Below are 19,651 nucleotides of genomic sequence, written 5' to 3' on the forward strand. Positions count from 1 at the left end.
AAGAAACACAATGGATACATAAAAGTTAAGGCGAGCGCTGAATTATAACTAGAATCTCTGGGCCTTATGCGGAGTCGTTTTGTCATATGATTAGCATCATACTAAAAGCCTGATTGCTGCTGAACATATGTTACTCGAACTCTTTAGTTTGGCACTAATCACGTGTCAGAACGACTCTGCATAAGGCCATCTGTTTCTAACTTTTAGTACCTACTATTAAAGTGCGTTTAACAACACGAGATTGCTTATTAACAATATATGACTGACATGTTTCGTCAATTTTGTTGCCATGACAATAACCCGTATTACATAAAGAAAATAATGATTGCATGTGTGTCCTACTACAATTATCGAATTTCTGTGCAGTAAGGAAGGAAGGAAGGAATGAGTGGCAGCGAGATTTACTACAGGCTCATGTAACAACTTGGTGATCCGCGTAGTGTAGTCGCTACTGCTCTCGCCTTTTTTGCGAGTAGTCCCGTGTTCGACTCCTGGTGAAGACACTGAGTCGAAAAAGTGTAACAGCTTTTTCAGGCTAGCCATTCTGAGTGAGGTTTTCTTGGATTTTCTGCAGCAAATCAGAGGCCACCACGTGGTTTACAAGATAATAAAACCGGATGGAGAGAAGCCAGTTCGAGGAAGTTGAAGGTGGAGGCAGGACAAACGTTGCGCGAATGGGGATCCCGATTGATTGGACTCCAGCGTTTCTTTACTTTGATCCGCCGGACGTTCTGAAGCCTCACTTTTCGTTGACTTGTTTCAACAACTCACCAACCAGCAATACAAGCGACGTCCTAAAGAAAGATGAAGTCTTTTGCGTCTTTTGGACGTGATTGTATATCGTTAAATGGAAGAAAATCTTGGCAAACCTGTCATTATCAATTAGATAATTAATTTTAATTTACTTACCATCATATACATAGCGCCCTCTGGCATTACAGGCTTCAAACCAGGAATAGCTGCTAACATGTCGTATGATAGTTTCGCGTTATTCTGAAAAAAAAAAAAAAAAAAAAAAAACAACAAACCAAATTAATTTGTAGCAAGCAAACATCATAAAAATGCAATTTCATATCTACGGAACTTTTATATACGTATACACATAATGTTATGTGCGTATGAAATAAAAATAAATAGCTTATTTTACCTTTGTTACGTTAATTTTTCAACTGGTTTTATATTTATTTTGTCTATCAGTTTTCTGCAGACATCATCAGGGATTTCCTTTTATTTTTGCAGTTAAGTGAGTTTATTTTATATTTTGTGGATAATTAAGAAAAAGTCGAGAAGAATGTCAATGTCAGCGTGAGTGTCAAGAAAAAACAGTTCAAATTTTTTCCTGAAGTTTAAAATTTGCTTAAGATTACTTTTGTGTGTAACCAATTTATATCTATATAAAAATGCTACAGGTTTCACTTTTACGAAACTTTTACTTATCTCTCTATATAAAAGAAATGGGCCTATTGACAGGCTGATCAATATCCAACTCAAATCGCTTAAGCTAGACACGAAATTTTGACAGTGCATTGAATTTGTGACGTAAGATAACAACACTAAGGAAGGATTTTTGGAAATTCGATGGGGATGGGGGAAATGGAAGTGGCAATTATCATAGTAAAATAGCTACGTCTCCAAATCTTCAAAGAGTAGGAACAATACATTTGATATATGGACTTCCCATTTTAAATAATTGGAGTAATTGGAGCTCAATACTCTAACGATAGGTAATGATGGTTTCGTCTCGACGCGACGGTGAAAGACATGATGGGTCACACACTGTTGTTACAGGAGATCCATTTTTCGTCAGAAGTGACAATCCGCTGCAGCGAACCTTTCCGGTTATTCCGTACACTCAGAGAACTGCACACCTTCTAGGTGGCAATCTGTGTTAGCTGGTGTGAACTCATGTGAGACCCTAAGTCCAATCTTTTTGCGTGTCAGTTCGACAGAACTCCGAACGATAATAGTATGATGTATGGCTACGTCGTCTCTAAGTGCAAGAATATTTTTCTGAGGCTTTGGTTCAATGGTATTCCTGAGGAACTCAACAAACAAGAACAGGCCGTGGCCGTGGGACTCGTTTTTCAATATTTTGTCATGAGCACGAAATTTCACAAACCAACCGTGTATGGTGCGTTCATTCATAATTTCTGACTAAATGCACTATTGATGGTTTTCGCGGCTACATGTGTAAAATATCCAGTTTAAACTTGAAAAGGAACATCACCCACAATCGTATATTCTCCATGCTCACTTTCACATAACCCGGTTCAATAACAGTGTGCCTCTTGACTCAGTGAGCACACCGGCTTTTCATGAACATGTACGGAGTTTGTGATGTCGCACACGTGACCTTGGTCCATCCATTGATTGCGTTACAGAGGGTTGTTTCCCAACGGACGTAAAATTGGACATTTCAATCATACCAACTAAATGTATGGTTAGATATCTATAGGGTATATGAACTTTGTGCACATCAAGTACAGTTATATTCTAGTATAGAATGGCTAGTCACGGCACACGAAACAAATCCCATGTAATACTAATATGTAAAATATTATCTTAAAAACAGTATCGCATAACATGACACTATTTGCATCGTGTGAACTGTTTCCTACGGTGGCTCAAAGCGTTTATGAAAATCTTAACTAACGTAATTAACTCACAGTTTTGGGTCTTCGATCTTTTAAATATTCTTGTAAAGAAAGAAGTTTACGGTAATCAATTCACTTTAGCTTCAAATCAACACCGTATTTGTGCATATATATTAAATTCGACAAGCAACAAATATTATTGTGTTGGAGTGTTTCAAAATATATTAATACGCCAAAATTAATAGCTTTGGTGCTTCCCCAATTTAAGTCATTAGCCTCCACTATAATACAATTAAACGACCTGATTTCGGAGATATAAGTTTTTACATATACTAATGAAAGTGAAACAACATTAAGAAACAAAAGAAATTACAATTAGTTTGATCTCCGCTAGTAGCAATAATAAAGCTTTCGCTCAGGAAGGTGGACAACTTTTAATGCTCTACGAGACCAGTGATGAATTTTGTTAAAGATGCATGTTTGTATACAAATTGAATACCATTGAAATGGTATGTATATCGTATTCTTTAAGCAACAGAATCTAAATATTAATAAATTTAAAATAAACTTTACTAACATACCTCTACGACCTTAATTGTATTGCAGAAAAATTCTTCTGGAGTCTTTGATAGAATGGTGGGTAGAGCTCCTTGAACTATTGTGTTGCTTCCGATTATCCTCTGACTTAAACACTGCAAACCTTTCCTTACCTGCAATTTAAATGCATGCATTAAATATTTGGTTGATAAATTGCATTCCTTCGTATACAGTAGATACACTATGTACAGCCTATATATGAGGACACTAGTTGATATATAAAGGTAACCAAGAAAGTTCTGTCGCTTTTTGTGGAGGTGTGTGTTTCATTCGTACTCACACCGTGAGTTGAATATGAATGGAGATAAGGCGAAGATCAGTTGTTAGTGTGGGTATATCCAGCATACTATATGGTTGTGGCACTTCAGTTACACTGCCAGTTCAGTAAGCTTCCGTAAGGACAGAGTGAACAGGGACCTCCGCAGAGCGTCATAAGGGCATGTATCCTGTACGAGTTAAAAGTGGGGTCAAACGCTGCTGCAGAGGGCCGCAAGATTTGCCAGGCCTTTGGTGAAGGTGTCGTGACTACGCGGACAGTGCAGCGGTAGTTTAACAAGTTTAGGGACGGTGACAAAACATTCGAAGACGCACCACGTGCCGGAAGACCAATAAATGTACAAAAGGAAGATATTCAGGCAGTAATTGAGGCAAATTGTTGCCAGACATGTGAGGAACTGGAACTACAATTCAGTGTGAGTGGAGAAACCATTAGACAGCACCTCCATTAACTTGGGAAGCACTACAAGTCGGGTCGATGGGTCCCACATGATTTGACTCTGGAACAGAAGGTAACGCGAGCAGACACCTGTGTTTCTTTGTTGTCTCGTCTGAGGAAGGAGACATTTCTGGACAGGGTGTTGACATGTGATGAGAAGTGGGTCCTGTACATAGTTCCAAGGTGCCGTCATCATTGATTAGCATCCCATGAACCAGTTCCAAACCAGCCAAAACCAGCACTACACCAGAACAAGATCCTCCTGTGTGTTTAGTGGATTCCTCGCAGCATCGTGCATCGGGAACTGCTAACAGCTGGTCAGAGCATCAATGCAACTGTGTACTGTCAGCAGTTGAACCGTGTTCAATAAAAACTCAAAGCTCTGGAGCAAGCACTTCTGAATGTCAAAAGGGTCCTCCTGTTACAGGGCAACGCTAAGCCCCACGTGGCTAGGATGACCTGGCACACCATTCTACGCCTTGGATGGGAAACACTTGCATTTACCATACTCCCCGGACATTGCACTGTCCAATTATCATCCGTTCTATTTCTTGGACAATCACCTTAGAGCAGCGTTTCCCAACCTTTTTCAACTTGTGGCACACTACAGGTGTAACTTGAATTCTCGCGGCACATTCATATATATATATATTATTGTTTGTATATATGAAATACCGTGATATTTCTTTTCTGTGATTAGGCCTACTGATCTTCTGACAGAAGAAAGCTCGATGACTGGTTTTCCTTTGTGGTAAATCATTATGCTTATTGTTCATTCTAATTTAAAAGTAATAAACAATTGCAGTGAAATACAGGACTCGAGTTGTTTAAAAATCCATTTTCTCTTTCGAAAACTTATCCAAGTTTTCATTAAAAAGGAAGATTACTAAATAACGAACGAACAAACAAATCTCTTGTACTTTTAAAACACAAATGTAGGTAATTTTTACGCATGTTTGCTTTGTCAAAAGGATTGAGCGATATTTTAAAATTTCAAGTTACGAAATAAACTGGAACAACAATAAAGCAATAATGGTCATGACAATGATAGCAAATACTTTTCTCAACATTAAAAATGTACAGAAAAGTAACAAAGTATGAAACTTTTGTAGATTCATAGTAGAGGTTCATAGTAATGTGAAATATAAATTTACATTTCCTGTGTCTTGCAATTTGATTCCTATAGAATTAACAATTTTGTTTCGATTTCCTCGCGGCACACCAGAGACCTATTCGCGGCACATCAGTGTGCCGCGGCACATCGGTTGGGAAACGCTGCTTTAGAGGATGCCAGTTCAAATCCCTAGTAGAGGTGCAATATGCACTTGATACCTTCTTCGCTTCATGGCCCACCAAGTTCTACCGCGATGGAATTCATGGCCTTCCAGAACGTTGGCAGAAGATCGTAGATGCTGATGGGGACTATTTTTGATCTTCCAGATACGTCTTAGGTGACATATCGATGTTCGAAGGTGGTGGATAAAAAAAACGACAGAACTTTCTTGGTCACTTATATATTTTATTCATTGCACGATTTGTTTCAGCGATTGTTTGTTTTTCAATATTTTAAAATCTGAACCTCCAAAAGAAGATTGAGAGTTGAGAGAGAGAGAGCGTAGCATGTCCTCCCTGCCAGGAAGGTGGCCCTTGTTGGGGGGAAATTGCTCTTAGTTTCCTCTGTTGTTGTGAATTATGCGACCAAAATGCAATAATAAAATTTATATTGGCCCCTTACTGCTTATTTTTGACTGCAGGTCTGCCAAATCGTCTCGAAATAGAAATAATAGGTCTACTGCCAGTAGTGAGTTTTTACATATTTATCACCTATAGAAATATTACACCTGCAGGAACATTTTCTGCGAACATAAAAATAGAAAAATAGTGATGAATGTTCTCTGCACGAGAAACAGTTTTTAATGTTTCTTTTATAATAAAAGCAGGCAAAGGCTCACTCTCATTCTCAATCTTTCTTTAATATGATTATTATACCATGAAATACTTTATTTTAAAAAATAGTAACAATAAAACCTTTGAACCAACCTCAGCACCGAAGATATTGTTTCTGTCATGAATTATAATCCATCCCATTCTCCATCCAGGGACTAGAAACCTGGAAAACAACAGATAAATAATATAAATGATCTCTTTTCAAATGAAACGAAAAATAAAAGTGAAAGATTTCCGTTTAACGTCCGACGATTATGCCCTTTACCCTAAGGGAGACGGATTATTAAGGCAAGTGAATGATAATGGATGAATTGGTAGAATGAGAATGCGAGAGGAAACGGGAGACACCGAGAAAACCCTTGGACACGATGTTGTCCACCACAAACTTATTTGGTGATCTATTTTCAAGACATTATTGTAATACTGTACTGGGAAATAGAAGAACTAACAACACTATTACATTACGTTATGATATGACGGGAACTGATTACATCTATTGTTCGATGCAACATATGACTGCACCCGGGAGCATAGGCGGAGCTATGAGGGGCATAGGGGAGCATTGCTCCCCAACTTTCTGACAAAAAATAAAAATGTCACCTATAATATCCTTTAATTTTCATTTGTATTTACAGACAATATCAATAATGGTAGTTTTAACTTTTTCTAATTATACATATCCTTTGTATACTATAGGAGTACGCTTTCCAAAATTGCGCTACTGTATTCCCTTAAAAATCATGCTGTTAGTGAAAACAGTTTATAAAATTGCTATTCCAACTACCTTTTCGTGAGACCTCCACACGACAATATCGGAACTTCAGTCGAAAGAGAAGCTAAGTAATGGAATGTTCTTCCTGAAAATACCTGAAAGAAATCGATAATAAAATTAAAACAGTTATTGTAATAAGTGGAGATAGTTAAGTTTTGTACACACAATACACTTGCCTAATGTTATTATAGTTTAATATAGGGCCTATATTATAATCTATGTAATCGTCATTAAAATCCATATTTTTTAAAAACTCTTTATAGAGCTTAAGAAAGGCGAAAGAAAATCAGTGCTGAAAAAACCTTAAGATCAGATTGGCAATATTCTATCAATTAAAGAAGTTAAAAATTTAAAAGGCTAAAACGTCTACAAATGTTCTGTACTATTTAAATATTGTTTAGCATCGTAGTTATAATAGTTATAGAAAATATCTTAATCACTGTGCGAAATACGAGAAGTGCCAAATTCTGTACATACAGTATATTATAGTGTCTATTAATTGATTGATTGATTGGAATTTAGTGTCCCGTTCAGCAGAGAGACTATATGAGACGTAGACGCACCAAATGTCTATTTCTGTTCTTTTGTGTTATTTAATGATACAGAAGAATCAATATAGTCGAGTTTGGAAAGAATAAATAATAATAATTTTAGGAATGATCAAAAATGGATCAAAAGATTGCGAACTTGGCCAATAATTAGTTTTTGGATCAGAGGCCACAACATTTTTGAACGGCCTGTAAATCGAGTTTTCGTATTTTGTACGGAATAAGCACATCATACTGATGTGAGTTAAGTGATACTTTGGGTTTGGCTACACCATATGTAAGTAGTTCTCCAGATATAAGGCGTACAAGAAAATTTTTTATTGAATGAAATATATTGGATCTTTTGATGCAAAAATAAGATCAACTCAGAGAGCAGTGTGGATTTTTGAGCTTTGTGATCAAGCTTTTTTTGACTGATTGAAAGAGTGTCGCTTCTAAATATACTTATGTAAGTTTATATATATATATATATATATATATATATATATATATATATATATATATATATATATATATATAATCTGTCAGAAGTTCTAACTCAGAACTAAAATTTGTATCTATCAATGAGAAAAAAATATGTACTAAATATTTAAGAGTTTTACTTACAAAGTGATCGTAGATTTCATCCGCTATGATGGGTACAAAATTCCTCTCAGCGACCCTCAAGATACTCCGTAAGTGTTGTTGACTATATACTGACCCGCAAGGATTCGAAGGGTTGTTTACTATGATTGCCGCTGTGTCTGCGTCGATTTGAGACTCTAGATGTTCTAAATCTACTTCCCACTTTTGATCGGGCTGAAAGTATTATTATTACTGTTACAGTATTATATAACTTTATAAATTTAAAATGTAATAATTTAATATTTGAAGACTTAAGAATTATGGATCAGCAATTAGCTGAATATAAGTTTATTCTTCACCTGAATATAAGTTTAAACTTTACCTTTTTTTCTAATATCAATATTGCGGTTTAAAAATTTGAAATACGAGGGCGGATTATTAAGTAATGTACAACATTTTTTAACTCAACATTATATTGATTTGGAACTTGAAAATTGAAAGAGAAGTACCTTAAAGTTTGCACTGTAGTCGCCAGTTGTTTGATCAAATGTATCTCCAATGGTAGAAGCGTAAACTATTAAGCAAAGATGACGTATGTTAGTCATCTACGTATAAAAAGCAGATGTGTAATTCGTTTATAGTGTGAGAAAGGACAAAACTTGAGTGAAATTCACAGGGAAATAGTACATGCATGGGGAAGACTGTGTGGATCGTGGCAACATCTTCAGGTGGTATAAATCCTTTGCAGAGAACCATCTGAACTTTGCAGATTTCCCACTGTCGGGCGTTCAGCAACATGAAACGAACAGAATGTCACGGCCATAGAAGAGGCAATCCGAAATTACAATATTGTCGATGTTCAACATTTCATACAATACAGTTTATGTATTACGTTGTACATCATAAACTGAAATTTGGTAAAATCGGTTGTGCGTAGAGGGCTATACTCTCAAAAGATTGAATTATTTGAAAATTGTGCCACGTGAAATGTGTTGAGAGAGCTGGCGGCTATGTTGAAAAATAACTTTTATATGAATCTTTACCATGTATATACTCGTATTCTTGATTTGTTATGTTATGTATTACATTTTCTTTTACATAAATTGTTGTGCATTACTTATTCACCTGCCTTCGTAGCGTATGTAAGTTTAAGAATGCTGCAACATTTCTATGTAGAATGACTATTAATAAAGAATAAAAGGGAAATATTTAGAATCCTGCTGTTATGTCATTTAATCTGAAGGAGATGAATTATGAATGTAAGTAAATGATGAGGTAAAATACGTGTAAGGAAGATAGTAGAAGAAAATTGAAGAGATCTGAGAAGAAAAAACACAAGGATGCTTTTCAGACAGTGAAATGACCAAGGGTGTTATAAAATAGAGGATCTGCCTATACAACAAAATCGTGAAGCCATACGTCACAATTTCGCCACCCCCACTCTGCCCACTCGACCCAATAAGATCGCGATCCTTTTAGCCAACAAACATGGTGGAAACGAGATTAGCCAATGAGACTCAATACTCTGATAGATACTCAGTTGTTTTTTGGCTTCATTGAGTTAATACGATGAAGATACACACGGGCAGAACCTCTATTTTATAACATCCTTGGAAATGACTTAGAATCGAGATAGGAACTCTTCGCAACAGAGGTGAGCGCTCTGCCACTTTTTAAAAAGTAACCGATTAGCTAAATGTTCCTCGATATCCTTTTTAAACCGTATATTTCCTGAGTTCACTTATTTTTTGTGTATTTTTACCTTGCGTTTACGTCTCAGACAACTTGAATATAACCACAGGCTTGATGTCATGATTATCTTTTACTTAAAAATGCTACAAATATTACTAACAATAAAGCTTCATTAAACTTGTAGTTACTGTACACATCATCCATTGTAAATCTTACCAGTAGATTATAATGTTTTGTTATAATTCCGAGTCCTTCCGCTAGTGTTCTGTATATTGAGAAACCAGGCCGAGGTACTAAAATATTCTGTCCAGGATTAGCAAGAACTGTTATGCATAAATCTAATGCCGACGAACAACCGCTGCACAATATCACATCCTAATGGGAGAAATAGAAAAAATGCTTCTATTATTAGGTTTTTAACATTAAAACAGCTATTTGAAATATACACGAACAAGTAAGGCAAAATACTTCAAAGGTTCAATTTTTAACAGAGATGAACTATTAGGTATAAGCAGTGTGTTTGTGGATGTTAGGATTATGAGTGACACTGCTCGCAGAAAACTCGGTCTGATAGTTAACAGTGTATTTTTTACATATACAGCGCAATTATCAGTTATTATTGGCAACAAATACCGTATTCTCGCGTGTATAAGCCGCACTTTTTTCACGAAAAAGCAAACGAAAATGTAGGGTGCGGCTTATACACGCGAATGATTTAAAATGGACAATAACAATAACATAACACAATACAAACACGACACATAATACAATAACATAACATTAAGGCCACTAAAGTTAGTAGTAGTTTGCAGTAGCCCTCGTAAGTATGCCATTTTGTTAAGCTTGATGTGATCGTTTGATTGATATAAGTTTTATGTTTTACCTTTCGACAATATTTAATTTAAATAGAAATTAAGTTATTCGTAGCTATTTCCATCAGCGTCATTTAAGATTTCCTTGAGGGAGGGAAGATTCCCCTGTGACATAAGGGCTTCATTTTCTTGTTAGTATACAATTAATTGAAATATATACATTTCTTAAATTTATATACCTGTATTTTCCTTAAACGCAGATTCAAATACATTATGTATATATAGCGTTATCTTCCGGGACCAATTTAATGTCCTTAAATCGGGGTTATGCTGTAAGTAGCTAATGTGTTATGCTTGTTTGTATATAGTAAGCCGCCTTAAGAACAATACGCATACATAAATACAGTGTACACCCTCCATTCCAAAAGAAACCGAACTTTTGAAAACAAATATTACCACTAGTGCCATCTGTTGTAATATTTTACCGGTAGATGGCGTAGTCCCTCATTGACAACTGGTATAAATGTCATGACATTTGGATGCACGGCAAGAAAGTTATTGCGTTTCAACTGTCAGTGTGTTGTGTACATCGGTCGGAAAATGAGTTTCAAACAACGAGCTGCAATTGAGTTTTGTGTTAAACTGGGTAAAACTTTTAGTGAAACGCACCAAATGCTACAAAATGCATATGGTGATGAGTGTCTATCCCGTACGCAAGTTTACGAGTGGTTCAGGCGATTCAAATCGGGTAGAGAGACGCTGGATGATGACGAAAGATCATGCCGTTTCAGAACCGGATTATCGGAAGAAAACATCGAAAAAGTGCGTGAATTCATCAAACATAACAAAAAATCGTCGGTGAAAGTTATTGAAATGGAATTAGGCATCCCTCAAACAACCGCATACCGCATTTTGACCGAAGTTTTGGGCCTTAAGAAGGTTAATTCGCGGTTTGTACCACACAAACTCACCGAAGACCAAAAAGTTGATCGAACTGCGCATTGCAAAGACATCGTTAAAAGTGCTCGGCAGGATCGAAACTTCTTGAAATCGATTGTAACTGGTGACGAGACGTGGTGTTTTGAATATGAGCCCGAAACAAAGCGGCAAAGTGCTGAATGGAGAGCATCGGATGAAGGAACACCCAAAAAAAGTCGCTTGGTGAAGTCAAAAGTTAAGGTGATGCTGATTTGTTTTTACGATTCAAAAGGAATTATCCACAAAGAATTTGTTCAACCCGGCCAGACAGTCACTGGAGAGTTTTACTTGGGCGTCATGAAGCGTTTGCTGGCAAGAATTCGTCGTATTCGGCCCGAATATCGCGAAATCGGCAGTTGGACTCTTTTGGACGATAATGCACCATCACATCGTTCGCGACTTGTAACTGAATTTTTGGTCAAAAATCACATTATTCGGTTCCATCATCCACCCTATTCACCAGATCTTGCTCCGTGCGATTTCTGTCTGTTCCCGAAACTGCATTTGGCGATGAAAGGAAAGTGGCACGCATCGATTGATGCCATTGAGAAGGCGACGACCGCCGTCCTAAAGACCATTCCAATAAAGGACATGGAAAAGTCGTTTGACAACTTATTGGAGCGTGCAAATATGTGTATCGATGCAGAAGGGGAATACATTGATTAATAAAAATTATTTGTTCCAAAATGTACATTGCTTTTTTGTTTTGTTTTTTAAACATTCGGTTTCTTTTGGAATGGAGGGTGTATATAGGAATATCGATATATGCCGCAGAGTGAGTAATAGAGCGCAGAAGCATACAGTAAAACTGGAAAACATGACAATGCTGGAAATATAATGGGGTGATAACTGCTAAAAATATCACGCTAATGCGTGCCTTATATTTCTATTTGTCGCATGAGAGCTCGTTTTCTAGAAAATTGATTTGTAATCTACTTTTTTACTGAATAAACTTAAGTAGTAGGTGAAAATTCGTAAACTTTCGTTGTATAATCTTGCTATATAATTAATGCTGACATATCAAAGATCGCTATCACATAATATTGTATCATATAAGATATTTTATAAATCAAGATGTTTTTCTCTCAGTCGTTGTGGGGTAAGTCCGCGCGGTATTTCTCCATGAAATTTGGCCATTTACCTCGAATAGTACAAAAAACGGTAAGTTTCGTTTCTATTATCCCTTATTGTTATGTATTGTTTTGGTAAGTACTGAAGTGTGTGTATTCTAATAGCTTGAAGCTAACTAATGCTCATTTTTTCTGGAAAGTATACTTTACTACTATACGGTAATCTAAGAAACTTATTTTATGTTTCTTGATACTTCATTTGTTTAAATGGAAACATATTTCTTGATGTGGTGCATACCCAGAATCGATTCTCATTTCCGTCTTCTATATCAGGGACAAAAATTGTTGAACACTCCTTATATATATATATATATATATATATATATATATATATATATATATTCATCACTAGATCCCCAAAACTATTCGGCATAGAGTTTTGAAATTTTGTTTAAGTATTACCGTTGCACTCTTGTCTGGAAATAAGCCGAGATTTTGCGAAATGCGAGGAGAAACCGAGCTTAAATTATTACTTTCTGCCAATCATAAAATATCAGAAACAATGATAAGTACAACGTTGAAAATTTTCATAAAGAATCTGCATGTAGCTCAGACTGTAGATAAGATTAGGTTTTATGCAAGGGGAAAAAGGGAGCTTTGAAAGATTTTCACCATTCATTAGATCTCCAAAACTAGTAGGTGTAGAACTTTAACATTTTGTATAGATCTGTATAGATAACTTTAACATTTTCTTCTTGTACCCTAGGCTTAAAACGCTGTCAGACGAAATTTTGCGAAATGCGACCCCAAAAAGGGAAAGATTTTTTTTCCATTTTTTAAAAGAAAGTCATTGTACAGTACACAACACACCCACGAATCCATTTTCGTTCTGCGTGAAGAATAACAGAAATCGGTTTCAATGAATGACAAACATACATACCTTGGCTTCCACCGAAACTTCAGAAGACGAACAATATTGAGCAACTGCCTCACGCGCTGACTGATGACCTAAAGAAATGAAGAAAGAAAATCAAATTGAAAATCGGAGGACTATTTCCGGAAAGAAAACTTACGGTACAAACTACTGAGATTCTATATTAGGTAGAGTTTATTATGTCCTAAATGAAAGCTTCAGAGTTGATTCTGCATTCAGTATAAATTTTGTTACCCGTAATTAACATTATATTCTGCTATGATGCGTGGTGAAAATATAGACGCCGTTATTTTTATGATTTTTCCCCGATCATTCTTAGTTTTCTCTGAAAAGTAATTTATTATTATTAATAATAAAATAAAATAAACATTTAATATAACATTTGACGTTTATGACTTTTAGTAAATGAGACGGATGATTAATTAAAATGGATAATTGATGAAATAAGAATCAAATTGGAGATTTTTAACTTCTGTCCTCCCTGAGATATTCGATGGTGAAAATACACGATTTTCGTAAATTCGCGATGTTTAAAAATTTCCAAAAAATCAAGTATATAGTTCTCAGATCTGAAACTTATTTGGGACGTTGTCTATTATCTAGTCTCTATGTAGACAAAAAATTGAAGGCGAATATCATTTATTTCGTTTCAAAATGTACCTTCTAAATTTGCGATTTCTAGGTTTCCAACCTCAATGTTCAGAGCTTCTTTTCTCGATTTTCTGAAGCACGTCTCAATGTGCGCAGAACATAGAATATTGTCCATTCCATTATCTTTCATATGGTTTTGGTTTGAACTCAGTATCTTTAAAACCTAAAAAGTTACATTGTTTAACAAAATGCACTAAAAAGTTCAAAATGCGCTCAGGTGTATATACAAAATGGCCGGTACGACAAAATCTAAAAAATAAATGAATATCCGTTTTCAACTCTCTGAATGTAATACAAACTTAGGTAAAAAATTAATTTAAAAAAAAAATTGTCGGCAACCATCATTGGTCGATTTCATTTGGATTGCCCCATATCGCCAAGCTTTTAGTAAAATTTAATGTAATAAAACTGCTCAAGTTTTTCGGTCATTTTACAAAAACTGAAATCCGACGACCATTCACTACACGTCTTCACTCATTGGCCGACTGCCAGCGACTGACACTTTCTGTGGACGGGAAAAAATCACCACTGCGCATGAGTGTCCCCTCTACATGTACACTGAGGAAAAATTAAGGTTCGATACTTTTTGAACACACCTCGTATGTGTAGATGCGTTAAGTATGGAAATGTTTTCAATAACTATGTTTACCTGAGATTTGTTTCTTCAACTTTTCAAATTTATATAGCAAATAAATCTTATTCATCTGTAGCTGGAGACATACCTAGGTACCATATAGTGGATTCCACTTATCCAGTATAGGATTATAAAAAACTCATTATCTATATATATAAAAGAGAACGTACAAAATCCTTTGTCCGCTCATCACGCTAATACGGCTGAACCAATTTCTTTCATTTTTGGGGGGTTATTAGGATTTGGACCCTAGATGGTTTTTATCATATCACTTTAATTTTTAATTACCAGTGTCTTGAGATAATTGACCATTCAAGTGTCCATAACGTACAAATCCTTTGTTATTAGTTCATCATAGGTAAAAATAAACGTATTTATATGCAACCCGCATGACCGTGTCACTCGGCGGGTTAACATAAATGACAGGCGATATACAGCGGAAAATAGCTTGAATCTTCTGTTTAAAATTTTTTAATTGATTTGCTTATTTTTACAGACACTTTTACAATATGCCAGCACCGGGATGACCGCAGCGAAGCGGGGCGGGTTAACATAAATGACAGGCGATATAATGTTAAGATTTACTGCAATCTTCTATGGTTTTTATCATAACACTTGAAAGCGAAAAAGTAAAAATTATCTAAGTAACAAAGTTTATTGCGTTCCGGGGTGACCGCAGCGAAGCGGGGTGAACGCTGCTAGTTGGTAATACATACTCTATGATTACAAGAATACTAGCAATTTTAGAAACTGCTAAAGAAAATCCTTTCACTTACCCACGCTGGAAGCATATCCATTAAATCTCAAAGACTGCACAGATTCCACTACAGCATCGATAACTTCACATGGGGGAACAAGGTTACCAAATACCGTTGGATCACCTGAAATAACGTAATTTATATAAATAATATATTAACACTTTTAGTCCCAAATGCATTATATAATGAATGGCGTATTATCGGCTTCAGTCCGGAAAGCGTCTTATAATGAACGCTGCGTCATCGCCACGTATGGACTTTAAGTCGCATGGAGCGTAAACAAACACAACAGCGCAGGTTTTTAAATCACAGCTGTTGGCATTACCTCGACATGTAATGATGTTAAGGGTCATAAATCAGTCTCCTGACTGCCAAAAAGAAATCAAGTATTATTTTTTTTTTCATTGGCGCAGATGGGAGGAACCACAGACACATCTAAGAAATTCATTTTCTTTGTTTTTTAAATCGTAGAGAGATAAATTATTTCTTTCTCCACGTGTTTGCTTGCTTTTATGATACTCTTGGTGTGTCTTTATATTTATTAAAGCGAAATTCGTGCTTTTACATCCCTTTCAACAGATCGAACAACCTCAGATCAGAGAATATACAAGTATGACTTAAATCTTACAATATTTCCACAACCTAAAGAATAGAAGCATGCATACGCCGTGATCGACCTAAGTACAAGGTCAAACTGAGTCAAGAGGTACTGTGGTAAGTGAAATATTTAACGCGGAGACCGCCACTTCGTCAGTACCATCAGTCAGTTTTTAGTGCCAGTGACGATGAATGCTCAAAAATGTCTAATGCATGAGCTGTTACTGTATGAGTTTCAATACGAGCATAAAGCTGCCGCAGCAACCACACGAAAGGAAAAGTTGTCATGTGAAAAAGAAAAGTGCAGTGAACCGCAGTACAGCAACTTATTGGTTTGAGAGATTTAGTGCAGGTTGTAAAAATGTCGAAGATTAACCAAGGTTTGGCCACTGCAGGGTAACATCTTTTGTGGTCATACGACACACCGTTGAGAAAAATCTACCCATCAACACACGACGATCGTCAAACCTAGTCGGCATGTCGTAGTCCACTGCAATGCGTCACCTTCACGAACTCGGGAAAACCATCAGGAACTGCCACATGAGTTGACCCCAGCTCAAGTCCAGAGGAAAGTAGATGTGTGTCGACAACTGTTGCAAAATCCGTTTCCTAAGACGGACTGTCACATGCAATGGAAAGCACGTGTTTTTCGAAGTCCAAATGTGCAAAAATAGTAGTTAAGCAAGGATCAACTTCCAAGAACCGGTTGTCAAACAAGTCCATTTCGAGCATAAAATTATGTTCTGTGTGTGATGAAACTACAATGGAGTAATTCGTTACGACTTCACTCCTAACGGTCGTAGTATCAATGCCGACATATATTCCGAACAATTGGAGCGGATGTATGCTGCACTACATCAAAAACATCATGCATTGGTAAACCGAAAGCGTGCCCTGACGGAACAGGATAACGCAAGACCACACTCGGCTCGAAAAAGACAACAGAAGTTCAGGAACTTCATGGTATTGAATTGATACCGCATCCGACATATAGTTTTTACCTATCCCCTTCGGATTATTACTCGTGTCAGTCCATGGCTCATTTCTTGAAATCACGATGATTCACCGATAGGAGGTGGGAAAACAATGACTGGTTTCTTTGCTTCTAAGAACATGACAGGGTATCGACATAATCGTAAAACTGTCAGGAAGTGACTGCAGACAGTCCAACCTAGGGACTATACTTTGAATGTAAACCTACTTTGAGTGTGTTGTTAAAAAAAAAAAAAAAAAAAAAAAAAGTATATGGTATATTGTGTACTAGCATATTGCAAGACTTATTATGCAATAATGTAGAAGGTTAAAACTGATTAGGTAAAATAATGTGTTGGTACTTATTCCATTTGTTAATATCTGCCCATAAAACACAAAATACATCTATTAAAATCTAATGTGAACGAATATGGACTAACCTAATATCAGGGGGCACGGTAGCTTAGTGCGAGAACGCTCACCTCTGATGTTAGAGATCCCTGGTTCGTTTCCAGGGCATGTGGTTTGTGGTGGACAATATCGTGTCCGTACATTTTCTTACGGTTCTCCCGTTTCCTTCCACATTCTTATTTCACCAAATTTTCCGTAGTCATTCATTTTGATTAGTCATCCATTTCGTTTAGCCTATGAGGCATATCCATGAGACGTAAACTACAAATTTTCATCTGATTTCATGTTAGGCTTATTTGATTCATTTTTTATCATAAGACTTATTATGCTGTAGATTGATAAGTTTTAAGGCCCAAATAATACTCTAAATTATTGTCTTTTTGGCATCTGAGTCGATCAATTATAAACTTCATGGTATAGAGGCCATTCTTTCATGTTTCTTGTTGCTGAATTTTCCAGAAATTTATTTTCTATTGTTTCAGATTAACTTATCAAGGGATTTATAAAATGCATTCTGTGACAGCTTCGTATGAATATGAACTACGTTTATGTACTACATATGAATATGAATAGATATAAAGTAGGTGTAATGATTGGTACATTTAAATTGTCTCCCTACGGAAAATGTTGATGATGCAATAATGAAAGAAGTTTCACACTTATCTTACCAAAGTTTCCATTTTGTAATACCAAACATTGCTGAAATTGTTTTATTTAACTGAAAATATAGTAATTAAATGAAAATAAAACAAATTTTTGAAAGATAATTACTTCTGCGAGCGTAGATTTTTCTGATTTGCTGTTTCCTGATGGCTATAACAACAATGATGACACTCTGAAGTATCCCTCCCTCCCCATCTGCTTACGAAAAGAGGTTGAATGTTGCATCAGCCAGGCCAGATGTTTATACAGGAAGAAAGGATTCTCTTATAATAAGGCCCAACATTGGAGAATGATTTTAGAAAGTGACGGATATCGGTGGTGCAATGGAAGTCGTTGAAGATTTGTGCAAACTGCAGCAGTAGTGCTCAAGGAATTATGGAGATATTAATTAGAAATTAAGTTTGTTCTTTATTTTGTGAAAGTGTGCTTGTAAATTCTGTGAGATCATGGATAACGTAATTCAGAAATAATTATACGTTAATGGAATATGCGCAATGGAATATGCAACAGTGCAGACACGTTATGAATTAAAAAAATATTTTAATTAGTGTTTTAAACGACAAAAAACATTAACCCAATATTGGTGCTTTTTCTGAAAAGAGTGATCTGTACAATTCCGAATTAATTTAGTAACTTCCAAAAAAGCATATAGGCTCATCATTGCATAATAATTTGTTCAATGCGTATTTTGAAAGATTTCTGTCCAAAGCAAATATAAATTAATAATTAAAATGGTTTAATTAAATGGAATTCGGGTAAAACATTAGTCTAAAGAAGTTTAAAATATGTTTTCGTTTTGTTTGAAAACAGTATTTTAAGGCTATTTTAATATATGGATAGGACGTAAGATATTATTTCTATCAATTTATGCTGATAAATTGAATGTAGTTCAACCGTATTTTAAACTATTATTATCGAAGAAAAATATGCGTTGAATACCGATCATCTTAGAACTCTCGCAGTTAAATGGTTAGCATTCATGGAACTCAGGTTCAATTCTTGGTGGGAATACGTCTGACTCAATTCATATATTCAGTTGTAAGTTCACATTTCATAAGGGTTTGTGTTGAAAATTGGTGTAAAACTTAACGAAACTATCATTCCTCCAAGTAATGCTATTTCTTTCTTTAACTTAGTATATCTCTTATCATTTGTTAGTACATCTTCACACATTTTCTTTTATTTCCAATCTTAATTAATGTGATTTTGTAAATAAGTTATTAAAAGAAAAAAATATAGAATTACCGTGCATTATTACGTTGTAATTGGTTTTTGAAATAACTTTGTCAAAAAAAAATCAAAGTTCTTTTACATTCGAAAAGTAGAAATAAGTTGAATAGGTAAGCGAAAAAAAATTAAATATTACGAAAATGAAGGAGAACATTCCACGATAGCAGTTTCTTTATAACTAAATATCCAACAATCTCTTTACGTTTTTGATATTTTGGGAAGTGACACGCTACAAATACCCTTTACATATATTTTGTATAAACATTTCCGATAAGTGGTTTTGTATTTCTTTTTCAAAAAATAAGATGTTATGAAATGTTATTTTCACACTCACTGATTCAATTATTTATAACTACTCGTTTGCGAATAAGAGCAGAGCATTGACCGTTAGTCCTTGTAATATTCGATTGTCTTTTTTTTTCAATTTTCATTTAATTCGCCGTTACTCTTCCTTCTACATTACTACTACAGTTATTTGATTACGACTCTTGCGTTAGTTATTTAAAATCAAA

The 19,651-nt window shown here is 35.5% G+C and overlaps 1 protein-coding gene across 1 annotated transcript in view; it reads right to left on the reverse strand.

The window, feature by feature from the left end:
- The window catches only part of LOC145685469 (tyrosine aminotransferase-like), a 91,574-nt gene that overhangs the window by 4,803 nt on the left and 67,120 nt on the right, over nt 1-19,651 (reverse strand). The window contains exons 2-9 of the mRNA XM_081757870.1: nt 15,285-15,389; nt 13,230-13,297; nt 9,646-9,804; nt 7,780-7,971; nt 6,638-6,720; nt 5,947-6,016; nt 3,176-3,304; nt 910-993 (exon numbers count right to left, since the gene is read on the reverse strand). Coding sequence (XP_081613996.1) covers nt 910-993; nt 3,176-3,304; nt 5,947-6,016; nt 6,638-6,720; nt 7,780-7,971; nt 9,646-9,804; nt 13,230-13,297; nt 15,285-15,389 — 890 coding nt within the window. The remainder of the gene's footprint in view (nt 1-909; nt 994-3,175; nt 3,305-5,946; nt 6,017-6,637; nt 6,721-7,779; nt 7,972-9,645; nt 9,805-13,229; nt 13,298-15,284; nt 15,390-19,651) is intronic.

This window comes from Thermobia domestica, chromosome 1 (assembly GCF_964235325.1).
Source record: "Thermobia domestica chromosome 1, izTheDome1.hap1.1, whole genome shotgun sequence".
Classification (NCBI taxonomy): domain Eukaryota; kingdom Metazoa; phylum Arthropoda; class Insecta; order Zygentoma; family Lepismatidae; genus Thermobia; species Thermobia domestica.